Genomic DNA, 17,098 nt, shown 5'->3' on the forward strand with positions numbered 1-17,098 from the left:
AATTCTGTTGCTTTTTTTATCTTGTGATCAAGTCAGGTTAGGTTAGCTGCTAAACATTTAGATTGAGTTTTATTAAAAGGATCAAAGACCGTGACCGAACCCGCGTTTTTCGAGTCTCGAATCAGCAGCCGAGCACCATAACCACTGAGCCACCGCGTAGTATGTATGCCACAATACCATTTTGTGCACCAAATATCAGAAGAGACCCCTTCTTACATTTGGAACTGGATTGGTACTTCTCATGATGATACTCTGTGCATTGCACTGTGATGAAGACATTGTTTGAGAAGTTAGGTGCACTGTAAGTGTTAACCATTACCTGTGATGCTGTTAGGTGTAGAACATGTATAGTTTGGATTTGGAGGAAGCGGTCTCCTTATGTTTGCTCATGGGTGCATGCAACTTTCCTGGTCTTCTCCAGGGGCGGTTAAAGATGCTTCACTGTGCATTGTGGAGTGATTTTTTTCACTTTCACTTTTCAAGAAAGAAAAGCAGCATTTTTGACTGCACTCTTACTCATTTACTATGCAGTCCAGAATCTGATGTTGATTTTTGTTGGCTTGGCTGATAGGACTACCTGACAGCACTTCATGTGGCCGCACACTGTGGCCATGTTGGAGTAGCCAAGCTGCTTTTGGACCGGCGGGCGGACCCTAATGCACGGGCCCTAAATGGTTTTACTCCGTTGCACATTGCCTGCAAAAAGAATCGCATTAAAGTGGTTGAGCTGCTACTCAAACATGGTGCTTCCATCGAGGCAACCACTGAGGTTAGTCTCTCATCTCTATGGCCTGATGCACCTGCATACCTTTGGTTTAATGTCATTTTATTCTGTCCTTTGTCCTTTCACATAGTCTGGCCTGACGCCCTTGCATGTGGCCTCATTCATGGGCTGCATGAACATAGTCATCTACCTGATCCAACATGGGGCCAACCCAGACATCCCCACTGTCCGGGGGGAGACTCCTCTGCACTTGGCTGCGCGCGCCAACCAAACGGATATCATTCGCATTCTTCTGCGCAATGGGGCACATGTGGATGCCAAAGCCAGGGTTAGTGGACGTTATGATGACTGTCATTTTTCACACTACTTGTCATATTTCTTAACCTAATCATCTGCTTCTCAAATTGCAGGAACTGCAGACAGCACTGCACATAGCTTCACGACTGGGCAACGCCGACATGGTTGGGCTGCTTCTGCAGCATGGTGCTGCAGTAGATGCACCCACGAAGGATGCTTACACTCCTCTACATGTGGCAGCCCGTGAGGGCCAGGACGAAGTGGCTGCGCTGTTGCTCGACCACGGTGCTGCCCTCGCTGCACCAACCAAGGTCAGAATAACAGACCAGGAGAAAGAGTAAAGAAACTTTAGGGTGCCCATATGCACCTTCTGTAGCTTAATCTCCTATCTGTTGTCACTGTATGCATAGACATGTAGAACCTGACTGCAGAACCTGACTGACCAGTTGTTATGTCCACATTGCAGAAAGGGTTTACCCCGCTTCACCTGGCAGCCAAGTATGGCAACCTGAAGGTCGCACAGCTGTTGCTCCAAAAAGATGCCCCCGTGGATGCACAGGGCAAGGTTTGTAAATTTTTGAATTTCCCATTTTGCTCATATTCGTTTTGAGAATTCTGTTCGCATGGTATGCGGCGATTTGTAAATTGAGGTATTGAGGTTAATGGCCAGTTTGCTTATGAAAGTATGCTCATTTAAGACCAAAGTGCAATTCACTGTCATTTTATTCAATAAAATTCCAAGGCTTACTCTTATTGCAGCATGTTCAGGTGTGAAACTAAACTCTGTGGTGCTGCTGTCTGCTGTAATGTCGACATAACAGCGTTAGAGCTGACATTCAGAGTAAAAGCCGAGCGCGTTGGTCACACTAATTCAGGATTGGTCGGCAGAGGTCCTGATGTCACACCACAGTCAGCCAATGAGAGTGAGCTATGACGTCGGACACACAGAGCCGAGGGGTTGGCAGGGGGCCAGCTGCGAAGCAGTCGGAGCATGTGGAAAGTTTCCGCTGCTCTGTGCTTGATGCACCGAGTCAAGTGACATAGTGTGGGTGATGTAGCTGTTGGGGTAGAGGAGCCGTGAAGGAGCACTTCTCAAAATGAGAGGGGCTCCAAAACAGATGTGTGTGTACCGCCGTAAAGGTGCTTGTGGAGTTGCAAAGGAGGACTAAGTGACTTCTAATGCTATTCCATTTGGCTTGCTAAGGGTTGGTCAGGAATTCGCAATTTTTCACTTCAGATTCTCTTACCCTCACTTTGATTTCATTCTAATCAACAACCTTCTGCATTCTTTTGATGATATTGTTTTCTTGCAAAAAATGTGGCGCCTACTGTTGCTAGCAGCCGATTGTCTTCTGCTTTGTACTCATTCCCTTGATAGTTATTGGTAGTGCCGGCTAAGCTTGATGAAAGATCTGTGTACTGCTTATTTACTGTTTAAATGTTCAGGCTGCTTAAAAGCCTCTTACTCATTTTTTTGACACTTCATGTAGCTAAGGTTACTTGTTTTTTTTTTTTTCTTTTTAGAATGGAGTGACTCCTCTGCATGTGGCTGCACATTATGACCATGTCAATGTGGCTCTTCTACTTCTGGAGAAGGGGGCCTCACCACACTCAGCAGCACGCAATGGTTTGTAGAATTTATTGTTTTGTTGGCATGTGTAGATGGCACGAATTATAAGGGAACTTGGGGTTTAGTGCTATGTTTATTTATTCAGCTATTTTTTTTTTTGCATAGCCTGAAGGCCTCAAACTGTTTTTAAAGGGGAGAATTGTTATTGTTTATCAATTTTCATTTGTATATAGCTTGACTTCTATTGGTGTTGCTTTTAATTATGCTTATGCTTGTTTATGTTTTTGACCTGCACTGATTTTGTTTTCTGTGATAAGTACAGGAACAACTTTTCACTGTGAGCATTGAGAAGTGAGGTAAAATTTAATGGCTTTGTCCTCTGGGTAACATGTAATAATCAATGTGGCCTATAATTAGGGGTTGGACTTTTTGGTGTCAACCATAAAAACAAACAAACAAAAAATAAACGATTAAAGTACGCCGTATATTCAATTTTTAAAAAAGGTCAATACAGTCGACGACCGAAAATTCGGACGCCTGATTATTCGGACTTTTTCGCGGCACCACGACATGGCCCATAGAGCCAATGTATAAGAGCCCCTGAAATTTCGGACGCACTGCAACTGACTGCTCGATTTTTCGGACCTCGTTCGCACTTTCCGCCAATACCCATGCCGCCATATAATGGGCACAGTGGAACCTCATTAATTCAAACTGCAGGAGAGATCGAAAACTTGATCAAACAAAAGGAAATTCAAACTTAAAAAGAAGCCTCTTAACTTGCGACGCTGAAATTCTGTGTGAGTTGGCACATTGTGCCTATGTGGTTTCGAATTCGTACGGTTCTTGAAATGTCTTCCGCCGCATGAACTTGAAAAGTAGTCAGAGTTCGCGGTACTTATCTGTGCCAAGTCTTTCGTTTCGAATACGGAAAGAGGTAGCAGCGAAGCCCGTGGGAGGCATACGGCTTCACGGAGACGGCGAGCGCGGGAGGAAATGGTGGTGCATTTCAAAGCGAGCTAGGTCAGCGTACCCATGGGTAAACGCACCGCAACCCTGACTTTTATATTGTGAAACCGTGAACAGTTGCCATTTCGATGACATGCAAGACGCCTTTCTTTATACGCAAGCCACCGCAGAGTGCATATCGTCGGATACGATGCCGATTTTGGCTCTAGTCGCTAGGCCTAATGACGAAGGCCAACGCCAACTGAGAGCCTGCTTCGGCTATTTCTCGGTTCTTATTGTTTCGCCATCTTCGCGTTCTCGTTCCGGGCTCATCGTACTGCGGGCGCAGTGCAGTTCCCGCAGCAGCATGTTCTCTTTCCTGTTTAGACTTTGTCCCAACCCGGGCGTTCATTGGCAACATGCCAAGGGCAACACAGCCAGGCCAAGCTCGTGAAAGCGGTTGCCGCCCATCGTCTGTGCACATGTCTCACAGCGAAATTTAGTCATGAGGAGCTTTAGAATGTGTGCAATACAACTGACCCCTTCCTCCGGCATATTGGTAATAAGTTCGTGATTTTTTTCGGTGAAATTTGATTTTTGGACTGCCTGATTTTTCGGTTGTTTTCGTGGTGCCTACAGAGCCTGAAAAATTGGTCATCGACTGTATTGCATGAAAAAGTTAGCAGGCTATTGAGCAGGAGGCACAGTCGTTTAAAGGAGCAGACTGACAAAGTACGGAAGCCAGGGGCGTGGTGATGCACTGGTACTGTTGGATTAGTGCGGTTGTGCGTTTTGAGGAATTGCTCCGGTGTACTTTACACAACTGTACAGACCAAGGGCTTCAACTCCTTGCCATCTGCCAGCAAAGCGCTGTTTGTTCACTGTCATCACTGGATTAGGGCGGTGACTTGGTTGAGCAGGTTTCTTCACTGCATGTGAGAACATTGACGCGAAATCATGCATAAGTGTCACGAAAAGTTGTCATGTTTTAGCTACTGCGACGGTGCAGCGGTAGTTTCAATGATGTCATCTTAGAAGGTTCAAGCTTAGAAGGTTCTGTTGCGCTTAGTAAAAATGGACCCACTAAGCACTGCCACAAGTTATCTTATACAAGTACAGATTGTTTAAGGTGGAATGAGCAGCCTTATGATTAATTGAATATATTTAAATTTTAAAGTATTTTAAAGTTCAAACTTATTATACAAAAGGTATGAAATATATTTATGAAACTTTGACTCAAGTTCTTGGTTTAAAGGGGCCCCGAACAACTGCTTTGTTGATCGTGGGAAATGCTTGGAGACTGGGGTGCCTTACAAGGAGGTGTCATCCCAAATTTTTCCAAAATTCAGAGCAGAAAGACAGAATTCAAATGTAGAACGTTCAGATTTTGCTATTTTTATCAACTTGAATCTCTCTTGAATTTTCCCTTGACTTGTACCTCTAAGAGCATTGTCCCATTTATCAATACTGCGACCAGAGATGTTACCTATGGCATTCTGGCTCCCACTTTTATCTTTAGCGGCAGCCCTGATTGTGGTGTGGGTTAATGTGGGTGATGTCCTGCCAATGCAGGGTCTATCACATTATGAAGTAATTGAAGAGCTGTAAGAAAGGAGGAGGCTTGTGAGCACATAAGACTTGGGAACCGGGTTGGGATGTTCATAGTGGCTAAGTATACTTGTTACATGTAATAACTTGCCATCAAGTGGGGAGAAGACACAGGATCTCTTTAAACTTTTCTCCCCGTTTGCATGTGCTGGATACTAGGCATTGCGTTCTTGCTCCAAGTGTGCGCAGGCACAGTCTTTGCAGGTATGAGGGGGTGCTGGGAAGTTCCTGGCTTTGCACAGAAAGAAAAGAGCCAGAGTTTTGAAAGTGCGCATTTATTCAACATATTACCCCCTCAGACTGATGCACTTGTTACATCGTTTTTTCAGCTTTTCTATTCCGTTTAAAAAAAATTATGTGACAGGTCGTCAAACCAGCTTTCAGCAGCATGTTTGACATCAGCAATGTGATCGAAATGGCGACCCTTGAGATGGTTCTTCAAGTTCTGATAGAGGGGGTAGTCGGAAGGGGCCAGGTCAGGTGAATAGGGGGGATGGTGGACCAATTGGAAACCCAGGGTCTTCAGTTTGACAGCCACAACTCTGGACGTGTGCGCAGGTGCATTGTCCCGCAACAAAAAGATTCCTTTGTCCAGCTTTCCCCGGCGTTTCGTCTTAATTGTCTCTTTCAGCTTGTCAAGGAGACCGGCCTAATACTCTTCGCTTATACTACTGCTCTGAGGTAGGTAGTCCACCAGCAGAATACCATGTTTGTCATAAAAAATGGACGCCATGACTTTTTTCACTGGTTTCTGGGTGCGGAATTTCTTCGGTCGCGGGGACCCACTGTGGCGCCATTTCTTTGTCTGTTCCTTGGTTTAGGGATCATAAATGTGGAGCCATGTTTCACCGTCAGTCACTAATATATCCAAAAAGTCCTTTGTTGCATCAAAATGGGTCAAAACAGCTCTGGATGCCTCAATTCGTGCCTCCTTCTGTTCATTGTTCAAACATTTCGGCACCCACTTCGCTGAAAGCTTGCGCATGTCTAGGATATTGGTAATAATAAAACCAACATGCTCCCGGGAGATGTTCAGTGTCTGGGCTATCTTTCTGGCGGATATTCGTTGATCCTCAAGAAACAGCTTATGGACAGCATCGCTTGTTGCCGGGTTTGTTGAGGTTGTTGGACACCCGCTACGGAGCTCATCCCAGTGAAATGCCCAGTCTTGAAACGAGCAACGCAGGTTTTGACTGTGCTTTAGGAAGGACATGTCTTCTCTAGTGTTTGTGACATCTCACTGTGAATATCCTTTGCAGACTTTCACTGCAGGAACAAAAATTTCATGACCCGTAACTCCACAGGCATGAAACTTGCTTGTGCCTCTGCCATCTCAGGTTCTAGCTGAAATTAAAAATAGTTATAAAAACCGGAAACATATGACACATGCACAGTTACATTAAGAAATATCATGCTTTTTTATGGTACCAAATTAATCTTTCAATTTGACATGAAAGGGGGCAAAGCCAGGAACTTCTCAGCACCCTCTCATACAGTCGATGCCTGCAGATGGGTACGATTTCATGTTAATGCCATATTTGGCACTCTAGGTATGATGGTCAAATTTGGTGAAAAGCTTTGCTGAAGTAACATGGGGCATTGTGTGCAAAGTATTCAAGAAGTTTTATTTTAACATTGGCAGCAAAAATACAAAGGAAAAAATGATTTATTGTTCTGGAGATTACAGTTCTGAAAACTTGTTTTAATGGTTACTTACCACTTACTGTGATGTTGACAGAGCAACGTGTGTAGTCCATGCTGGGCAGTAAAAATGCAGCTGGCGGTAAGTGGTGCACAGATGGCTGATGGTCACGAAAGGTAATGGCAAGCCACATGTGCATGCAGGGCCGGCAGCACTCTGATAATCGTGTGCTCAAGGCAGTCACATGAGTGGCTCGAGTGGTTACTGGTGCACAGCTGTTTACTGCTGGGCCAGAGGCAAGTCTTAGCTGTCGTCCTTCACCAGCCAGTGCAGTTTGGCTGTGCAGCCTATTAGAATGAATTGTTGCATATGCTTATGTGTTCAAATTGGCAGGTGTCTCTGTCGTTGAAATACAAGTGAGTGTAATGGAAATGAAGTTCAATGAGGATTCTGGTGTGGGCTAGTTGGTTCATACTTTGTACGAAACAGATTAACTGGTACTCGCTGGTAGTCAGCGCCTGTCCTATGTTACGTGTTTCTTCTATTCTTGTCCTCATTCGGTTGCGCTGTGTTAATCTGTTGGTAGTCAGCGCCTGTCCAGTGTTACGTGTTTCTTCTCTTCTTGCCCTCGTTCCGTTGCGCTGTGTTAATCTGTTTCGTAGAAAGGAAATGAAGTGCCCGTTTGTATTAACTGGAAGTTTGAAATTTCTAGTGGGAACAGTCAAGGTTCTGATTAATTATTTCCATCTTGCTGCATTCAGTTTTAGTTTACAAAAGGCAAGCAAAAAACTAGTCCATTCAAGAAAAAAAAGTAGGAGTGCACTTTCGTTGCTAATTTGGGGTTCACTGTTATGCTGTGGTTTTTCAGCCCGCTACACGCTGCTGTGGGAAATCACAGGAGTGATGCGTGATTATACAGTTCGTTGTTGGCAATGAGAGCACTTGAATAAGTTCTACACTGAGGAAGACCGAAGTATTTATTAATTTGTGCCTCTCATTATGGTTGGTGGCAAGCATTTCTGACAGTTAAATGTTTGGTTACAAAATTGCAAGCAATTATACATGTACTTAAAAAGCATTTATGAAACCTAAGAAACCTGGTTACAAAAACCTGCTTCAGAAAGGGCAGCTGTTTTAAATGTTTTTCAAAACTGAATGGAACAGCGTATGGCACCTTGAGGGTGAAGCCCTCTATCTATTATTGAGCCTGGTATTTGAGGACTTGAATTGTCATTAGCATTGTTTTAAATTCTATGTATGCCAACTTTTTTTTTCTTGCAGTAATAAAACCTAGTTTTGTTCGGGCTTGTGGTAAGCCATTTGGAAATAATGGCTAGTCGGTTTCTATGTGAAAAAACAACATTGAACGCTGGGGCATAATGGCTAATTGGTTTCTATGTGAAAAAGCAACATTGGACACTGGGGCACGTTGTAGTGGAGGGCTCCAGACAAGTTTTGATCACCTAGGGTTGTTTAATGTGCGTAGAAAATGTAATACTGGATGCTTTTGTATTTCACCTCTGTTGAAATGTGGCTGCTGCAGCAAAGATCAGTAAGTTTTTTGTATTAAATGTTCTTAACACTGGAGGGGGCTGAAATAAATGTTCCTTAATTTTTTTTTTAAATAGCTTTGTCTCTGATTGACTGTTTAACCCCTTTTGGTTCTTTTTAGGCTACACACCACTGCATGTAGCAGCACGCAAAGACCAGATGGACATAGCCAGCAGCCTGTTGGAGTACGGAGCCAAGCCGGGCGCTGAGTCACGGGCAGGCTTCACACCTCTGCACTTGGCAGCTCAAGAAGGCCATGCCGACCTGGCTGCTTTGCTAGTCGAGCATGGGGCTGACTGTGATGCCAAGGCCAAGGTAGGCATAGATGAGGCGCTCCAGGCTGTGTCCTTTTTTTTTCTTTCCTCTAGCTTATGTGTGGGGAAGTAGTAGTAGCAAGAAACTTTACTGAAGACGCAGATGAAGTGTCCAGTAGGTCGGTGGCATACATGGAAGCCTCCTGCCTTCCAGACACCGGCACTGGCGTGTACATCATCCATTCCTCTCATTTTCCGGACCCCATACACCTCACAAGTGGCCCTTTTCGCAATCCTCCCACTTCAGCCATGCTTGAAATCACATCCACAGTACACGCCATTCATGCAGTCCTGCAAATCCCTTTCACAGACAACTAGTACATTATTTACACCAACTCGCGAACCACTCCCCACTGCATCCGAAACCGCATATACCTCTTGACTTATGAGATGACCTTGATAAGACTCTTCTCGCTCTATGTCCAGCCATTATCACTATAAAGTGGATTTCTGTCCATTCAGGTGTTGCTGGTAATAAGATGTGTAATCAGATCTCCCACAATCTTCATAAATGTGCTCTGGCAATCCCCTGGGGTCATCCCACAAATGACTAAGGAAGCATATGCTCTGAGACGCGCTCTGAAACAACACTACACACGGCTTAGAGAAGATGCCTGTCTTCGAGCGCGTCACCCCACTCTCAGTGTCCCTCAAACCCTATATCTTTGCAAAATTCAAACCAGCATTCTCCTTCCCCTAACATGTCTCTTCCGGTACCACCTCCGAGCTGACCCCACATGCCCTTGCTGCCCCTTCCTCTATGCTAAAACTTTTCGAACACCTTTTTCCCTAGTCCTGTCACCATATGATCCCCACGTTACCCCCATCCTCCACCTGTCTCCTGGTGTACCTGGCTGGGATCTTCTTCATTGGGATACCAACTTTGCTTGGTGTGACAGGCCCCTGACCTACTGGACGCTTAAAGCAAAATGTCTCTGTGGACATTTGGCTACATAATTGTCCTTGTTTTGTTGTCAGTGAGAGGGAGTTTATTCTTGTTCAAGGCATTGTTAACTATGTGAGACAGCAGAATCGTACAGGTGACATTTTTCAAGTGCTGCTTAAAAATGAAACTTTCACATCATATGTCGCTCACAGAAGCTTACTAATTTTATTTTATTGTAAGGAGAGCAAGTTGCAACTTGGCTTTCTTACTGTTTTGACTTCATAAAAGAAAGGAATTCACAGATAGTCACTCTCATGATGGTGCCATTTTCAGCATCATCTTTATGTTGGCTTCGCGAGCTACGTCGGTCCCATGATGCCATTGTCTCATATGATCACACTGATGAGCTGGATGGTGCTCACCTGCATCATTGGCCACTCATTTATGTTTTGCCGCATTGGCTTTGCGAGTGTGTGCATTATGCAGGACACTCTAATTTCTGTGCTGTATTTCTCTATCCATAGTGCCTGATTTGGAAATATGGCTGCTACTAGTTAACGTTCTATTGCGCAACAAGCACATTTGCTTTCTTTCTGTATTTGCAGCACCATTACTACTGTGTTAAACACACGGGCTAGCATGGTTGTTAGTGTAAACTTCAGTGATACTGTGCATTAGCATTCAGAAGGAAATGAGAACAGGATTTTTGTAAACAGGAACTGTGCAGCAGTGCATGCTGTATATGAGAGCATAGGTGTATTATATTATAATCATTCTCCTGTTGGAGGGGGTGTTGAAAGCTGCAATTTTTGTTCTTTCAAAAACTAATGAATTTTGTATTGGCAGCTTTACAGCTGATGCTTAAAAGATTTGACCTTAGCTGATTATACTGACTGCACTCAATACACACATAATAGTGTGGCTTCCATGACATTTACTACGTATTGTGTTTCTATGGAAGTATTCACCAGCTGCTTCTGTGCAGGATTGACAGAGTTTAAAAGTGGTGGTGAATGTGGTAACAGATCATTTATGTACATAAAGAACAGTGTCTATTTCTTATTCTGTATGTAAAAATATTAAGGAGTTTTTCTTGATATTTGCTTTAACTGATTAGCAGCTGTTGTCGCAAATGAGAATTGTATTGTCAGCACACATTAAGCGTTCTGTGTCGAAATTTAAGTTTTGCATTAATGAAAAGTGGTAATTAAAAGCCCAAAAATAATTCAAGAATGCATACTTACCTTTTAGGAGTGCTAAGGGATGTATGAACAGTTTGTATGAGCTAAAGCACAAACATTGTTACATTTTGCACAGTGTTAAAAATTTGCATTGACCTCCCACACTGCCAAAATATGTGACTACATGGGGATAATTGCATTGGTAGAATGTGCAAAATATAGCTAACCTTCTGGTAATGGCTACATACCTATGTTGTACAGGTTCCACCGCAATTTCGCAGCAGGCTTTGTAATTCTGCTGTACCAACTTTTTGACGAGATGTATCGTTAACTACCTTCATTAATTCCTCATTGGGAAACCTTCTGAGAATTGGCCTCTCATTTGAAACACTGTGTTCAGATGCATACCTTGTTGGCTGAAGGATCTGTAGTGTTGGCTTAGATGAATGCCGATTAAGGATGGCAACTTGAGACTTACTGCTTGGATATTGTGTGATTGCAGAATGGGCTGACACCCATGCACCTGTGCGCTCAAGAGGACAGGGTGGAAGTGGCAACTATTCTGGCTAAGCATGGTGCCTCCCTCGATCCAACCACCAAGGCTGGCTACACTCCACTGCATGTGGCATGCCATTTTGGACAGACCAACATGATTCGATTTCTGCTGCGTCAAGGTGCCAATGTGAATGCCACTACATCTGTGAGTAACCTTCCATACTTTTCTCAAGAAGAGCCCTCTTTAGCTATTTGATTAGCTTTTCCCACTTGAAATTAGTGGTGATTTTTATTATGGGAAAGTGTTTTGTTCTTCTAAATAATTCCTCAATTTTTAGCTGTTTGGGAGTGCCCTATACAGTTAAGCCTACTTGTGATGAGCCGATGTGCTGTCTTGGAATCGTTTCGTCCCAAATTTTGGAGGAAGTGAATGTATCTTGTTATAGAGGACTTCATTAGCTTGACATGGATTTGACTCATTAATGTACTCTGAATGCAATTTAAGATCAAGAAGAAATTAAAAAATTAACTACATCATAATCGTTGCCCTATGTGAAAGCGTAAAAGTTGTGGCCAGCTACGTTACTCATACTAGCCATGCACTTCACTGCGGGTGTCAGAAGCATCAGAGTCAAGCACAATACTTTGCGATAAATGAAAAAGAGAGAGGCAAGCATCATTGCTGCTGTGCTGGAATAAACTGAAAAAAGTATGTCAGGTGATGAAAGAAGCCCGCACCATATTTTAATTCTGTTTTTGACAGACCTAGCTGTCATACATACACTCTGTTAATGTTTTGTTGTAGGTATTGCACCAGATATTTATGCTGAAAATGGTCTTTTTGTGTTGCCCCTTAAAACAGTGGCATCAGCAGCTTTGCTTTTGCTTTTCTTATTACTTGCATTCAGAGTGCAAAGTTCTTTCAGACCAAATTGTTGCACATCATTGATTGATGAATCCACTTAAAAAGACCACTGCTTAACAAATCCAATTCATATTTTTGAAACAAGCTTGAATCCATGGAGCTTTCAAACCAGGCATGCATACTGTCAGCTTCTCACTTTTGGTCACGCAGGCAAGAACTGAAACCAAGTTTGACTGATTTAATCCCTAACCAAATTCACCTGCATACTGTTAGAGCTAATTCTGAAAAAACTTACACGTAGGTGTGGTTGAGAGAGGTGCGACATGAATGTGTTACAGTGTGAGAACTGAAAACATGCACAAGAAGGATCGGTTGAGGTGTGATATCAATGGTCTGCTATAAGAAATGCAGGGTTCACAGTTGACTGAGTTTCAGAAGGATGGAGGTTGAGCTGAACATCCATAAGTGCTTTCTGCCCTGCCTACTGTTTTTGTGTACTGTGCAGTAGTATGCATTTCGTAAAGTCACTTTCCTAGCTGCACATGCTTAGCTTCCTTGGAGCTTGTGCTGGGGCTGTAACATTCAAGACTTACAGTGCGTGGCTGGTGATCTTAGGAGTCTGTGCGAGGGTCTTTGTGTTATGTTGGGCCTATTTTTGCATTGCACTTCGCATTTTCTTCATGGGATGTGTGCTCTGTGTTATGAAGCTGATAAGGATGTTAAAAATAACTACCATCATACAACCTTGCCTAATGTGCAGGATTATTGCATCTGTGCATTCTCTGTGATTGAATCTTTAGTTTCCAGACGTTCATACTATGTTAGCCCAAGTGTTGTAGCCATAGTTAAGGCCCCTAATTTCTCGCAGCGGCAAATTGTAAATTCCCTGAATTGAGAGCAAGAATCTACAATATTCCACGGAAAGGCTTCCATGCAGTAATGCATGCAGCCTTTCGTGCAGAAGCAGCCGTACACTTTGACTCAGTGACCAGGATTGTCAAAAAGTTGGCTTTTTCTCGAATCTCACAAGCCTGGTGGGTGAGCACACTGTGGCTAACTCGAAGAAGAATAATAAAAGAAACTCACGCTATTTTCGTAATTTGGTTCTAAATATAATGAGAGGTATTTTCTGATGCAGATATGATTCAAGAAAAAACTCTCGTTACATTTGTGCAAATACAGTAGAATCTCGATGATATGAATTCCTCGGGAGCACGCAAAATATTCGTATCATCCCGAATTCGTGTGATCCAAAACAAGCCAACTTCAACACGAAAATGAACAAAAACTTTATTATGCTTAACTACTTCCGGCCGAAAAAGTCTGTAATGCACTTCTGCACTTTCCTGCCCTCGATGTCGCTGACCAGCCCCGTCTGAAATACGTAAAATCGTGAAGTTGGCGGCTTGAAAGTAAAACTGATGCACGACGCTTCAATGGGTTCCGCTCATTTCCGGAGGTACGGAGTCCACTGGATTGTGTTCTCTTGCCCAGTTGTGTACTGTGAATGGATTAAATGAGCCGAGAGCTTGAAGAGAACAGCTCCGCCCAACTGCCGGAGCTATTGAATGGAGCCGCAAACAAACGAGTTGGAGGAGAGCGGAGTCACGGTCTCTGCAGGTTCCAAATCTCTTTTAAAGTGAAAGCTTTACTGGCCGCGAACTTGCGATTTCGCTATGGCGGTGCTCCGAGGAGGCACATGAGGTCACAACGCGTGCCTCACCGCGGAGCCGAACCGGTCTGGCCGGGCGGGCGGCGGCTGGCACACTCGGCGCGAAATAGAGACGTGCTCCAAGTCTCCGCCAGTGTGGTCAGAGTGCGGCGAAACCGCCGAACGCGTCGGCTGTCAAGTGCAGTTGGAGTATAGAGGGTCTCGGTTTGGCCGATGTGACGTCGCCGTGCAGCCTGCGCGTGCGTTACGTTGGAGTATAAACACGCCTTAACAGAGCCTGCGCTTAACCGCTAACCAACGTATTCAGCGGCGGCATCTATGGGAGCGACTGAAACCCCTCGCACACTCACTGAATAAAAAAAAAAACTGTGCCGAGGCTGGGAATCGAACCAGGGCCTTTGGCGTTTAAGGCGGAGACGCTACCACTCCGCCACGACGTCTCAAGCTTTAGCCATGAATAAAGGCGCATCTAGTGAATGCACTCTTCCGATGCAGAAGTCTCCGCGCTTTCGCTATGTACAGTAAAAGCTCGTTAATTCGAACTTCAGTAATTTGAATTTCGGGATAATTCGAACCGTACTACTTGGTCCGGCCTAGCTCCATAGAAGTCCATGTATAAAAAAGCCCGTTAATTCGAACGTGAGTTGGTTCTGCCACGGTTAATTCGAACTACGCGCCGCCGCGCCTGGGCGGCGTGCCGCCTGGCACATGGCCAGAGCAGGCCTTGTCGCGAGGCTGCAGCGGCTGAGTTGCCTCCAAAATGGGGGAGAGAAGGTAAAAGCGGGTAAAACCGGTGCCAGCACCCGGCGCAGAGGCTGGAGGGCAAGGGGTGGCAGCTGTGGCAACAGCTACGCCCTCTCTATACCTCCGAGAACTGCGGATTCCGGTTTTGAGCCGCCGATCTCAGAGGCCTAAGAATCTTGTCGTATAGCTACAGTTGTTAACCGATGGATGGCGCAACCAGCACAAAAAATGCAGCGAATCCAGTACATCGCAGCTCCGCTAGCACTCGAGAATTGAACGAATAGGAGGAGCCTTCGTCAACGTCTTTGTCCTGAACTCGCGGTGGTCTCTGCCGCTTTCGGCAGCCTCGAGTGGCCCCGTCATATTGGCGAAGGCAGCGGACTTCGCCCTGCGGCTGGGCTACGACGACTTCGCAGCTTCAGATGGGTGGCTGCACCGCTTCCGTGAAAGGTACGACCTTGTGTTTCGTGCGGTGTCAGGGGAGATGAAGGCTGTTAACTTGGAAACATGTGAAAGTTGGCGCTCCGAGGTCCTACAAGGCTACCAACGGAAGTACTCTCCGCAGGACATTTTTAATGCTGATGAGACAGGCTTATTTTTCAAGTTACTGCCCGCCAAAACGATCACGTACAAAGATGACAAGTGTACGGGGGGTAAACGAAGCAAAGAGCGAGTAACGGTGATGGTTGCGGCAAATATGACCGGAAGTGAAAAGCTACCGCTGTTCGTGGTAGGAAAGTCAAGCAATCCTCGCTGCTTCAAGAACATCAGGTCCCTCCCAACAGACTACGCGGCAAACAGGAAGGCTTGGATGACTGGAGAGTTGTTTAAGCAGTGGCTCATGAAGGTAGACAAGAAGTTCGAGTGCTGTGGCCGCAAAATCCTTCTTCTTGTCGATAACTGCTCTGCGCACAAGATTGAAGTTCAAACGAATGCCGTTGAGTTGGCCTTTCTTCCAGCCAACACAACGGCAGTGCTGCAGCCCATGGACCAGGGCATTATAAAAAATTTGAAGACATTTTATCGGCGCCACATACTAGAAAGAATTATTCTATGCCAGAATTACGAAGTGACGCTCTTGAGTGCACTGCATATGCTTGTGCGTGCTTGGGAACAAGTGACAGGGGCTACAATAGCCAATTGCTATCGCCACTGTGGCTTCACCACGCAAGGCGAGCACGTGGACGAGCCACCTGCGCACGGAGACTGCGTCACTAGCGTCACCGCTCCCATGTCGGACGTTCTGAAAGACGTTTCCTTTGCCGACTACGTAGACGTGGATGCAAGCGCAGTTGTCTGTGGTGTGACCACAGACGAGGACATCATTTCCCAAGTTAAAAACATAGAGCCTGTCGCTGCCAGTGACGACGACGAGGAAGACGACGAGGCACCGGTGTGGCCCTCCGCTGCAGAAGTCATGGCCGGACTTAATGCCGCCCGCCTGTTCTTCAGTTTTGAAGAAAGCGAAGAGGAAGCCTTCCGCAACATTCGCTCTTTAGAGCAAAAAGTGCTTGCTGTTGCCTTCAAAGAAAAAAAGCAGACCACAATTACGGATTTTTTCAAACATTAAATTGAACTGGTGCCATGCCCTGCTGCTTCCTGGTCGCGGTGTCCTGTTTTTCTTCATTGCTTTCGTTAGTTCGAACTTCGTTTAATTCGAACTGAGATGGCGTCCCCTTGCGGTTCGAATTAACGAGCTTTTACTGTATATCCTGACCTAACAGAGCTAGGCCATCAGCAATTTTTTCTTAACTACCTTGTATTCTGTGTCCCGTCCCTAATAAACGGTTCCCGTTAAGTAGTTCGAAGTTGACCGGCACAGCCGGGAATGTGTCGCCGGGCAAGCGTACGAAGACACAAGTGCTCTTTATACTGTTGACTGCCTTGTGCGATCACCGACCATCGTGCCATCATAGTTTTTCATCGACCGTGGCGATCATTTGACCAGCTTTAACAGGCGCCTTCGAAGGTTAACTAGCACTTTAAACGGCAACTGCAGTTCATCTGCTGTTCGGCACTTGTAAATCGAGGCGTTTAAAAAAAAAAAATTACGGGGCATGCAAAGCTCATAAACGCGAAGCGCCATAACAAACTGAAACTCTCCTGGCCGCCTGTGGTGCCACCAAGCATCGGTTTTCTTTGCTTCCAACATTCAGGTTGTCTTTTGTCTGTCTTCCTTGTGTGATAAAAGTGCACTATCGGTTTCAAAACAAAGCTTACTTCAATATTGAACCGCGCAACCTTCCTTTGTCAGCCTCAGAGATTCGTGGCATCCACGGAGTGAGGAAAATTCCTCCAAGGTGGCGTCTCTTGTCCTATGACGTCATCAGGCTTGTACTTGCAAGATTGGCCTGTGGCGGCAATACCTGTATTTTGGTTCTTGCTATTTTCTATCTTACAATAGCTTTGTTTTCAGTAAGAGTGGCGTTTTTGTGATCAGGAGCTGGTATCCTAACGATACAAGCCAACTTCAATTTCTCCTCATTGTTCCTTTAAAAGAAAGAGCCTTCCACTTCCGTGACATGTCAACAACGAACGCTTGTGCAGCTTGCGTCTTTGTCACATTAGGGAAGACCACGTTGCACTCGGTGAAACGCACAC

At 45.0% G+C, this 17,098-nt stretch overlaps 1 protein-coding gene across 35 annotated transcripts in view; it reads left to right on the forward strand.

Annotated features, from left to right (window-relative positions):
- Positions 1 to 17,098, forward strand: part of LOC144114148 (uncharacterized) — a 306,774-nt gene that overhangs the window by 110,598 nt on the left and 179,078 nt on the right. For all 35 annotated transcript variants that reach the window (XM_077647687.1, XM_077647674.1, XM_077647686.1 and 32 more), the window contains exons 10-16: positions 572 to 769; positions 855 to 1,052; positions 1,135 to 1,332; positions 1,488 to 1,586; positions 2,546 to 2,648; positions 8,462 to 8,655; positions 11,224 to 11,421. In XM_077647687.1, the coding sequence (XP_077503813.1) occupies positions 572 to 769; positions 855 to 1,052; positions 1,135 to 1,332; positions 1,488 to 1,586; positions 2,546 to 2,648; positions 8,462 to 8,655; positions 11,224 to 11,421 (1,188 nt within the window). The remainder of the gene's footprint in view (positions 1 to 571; positions 770 to 854; positions 1,053 to 1,134; positions 1,333 to 1,487; positions 1,587 to 2,545; positions 2,649 to 8,461; positions 8,656 to 11,223; positions 11,422 to 17,098) is intronic.

This window comes from Amblyomma americanum, chromosome 1 (genome assembly GCF_052857255.1).
Source record: "Amblyomma americanum isolate KBUSLIRL-KWMA chromosome 1, ASM5285725v1, whole genome shotgun sequence".
NCBI classification, from domain to species: domain Eukaryota; kingdom Metazoa; phylum Arthropoda; class Arachnida; order Ixodida; family Ixodidae; genus Amblyomma; species Amblyomma americanum.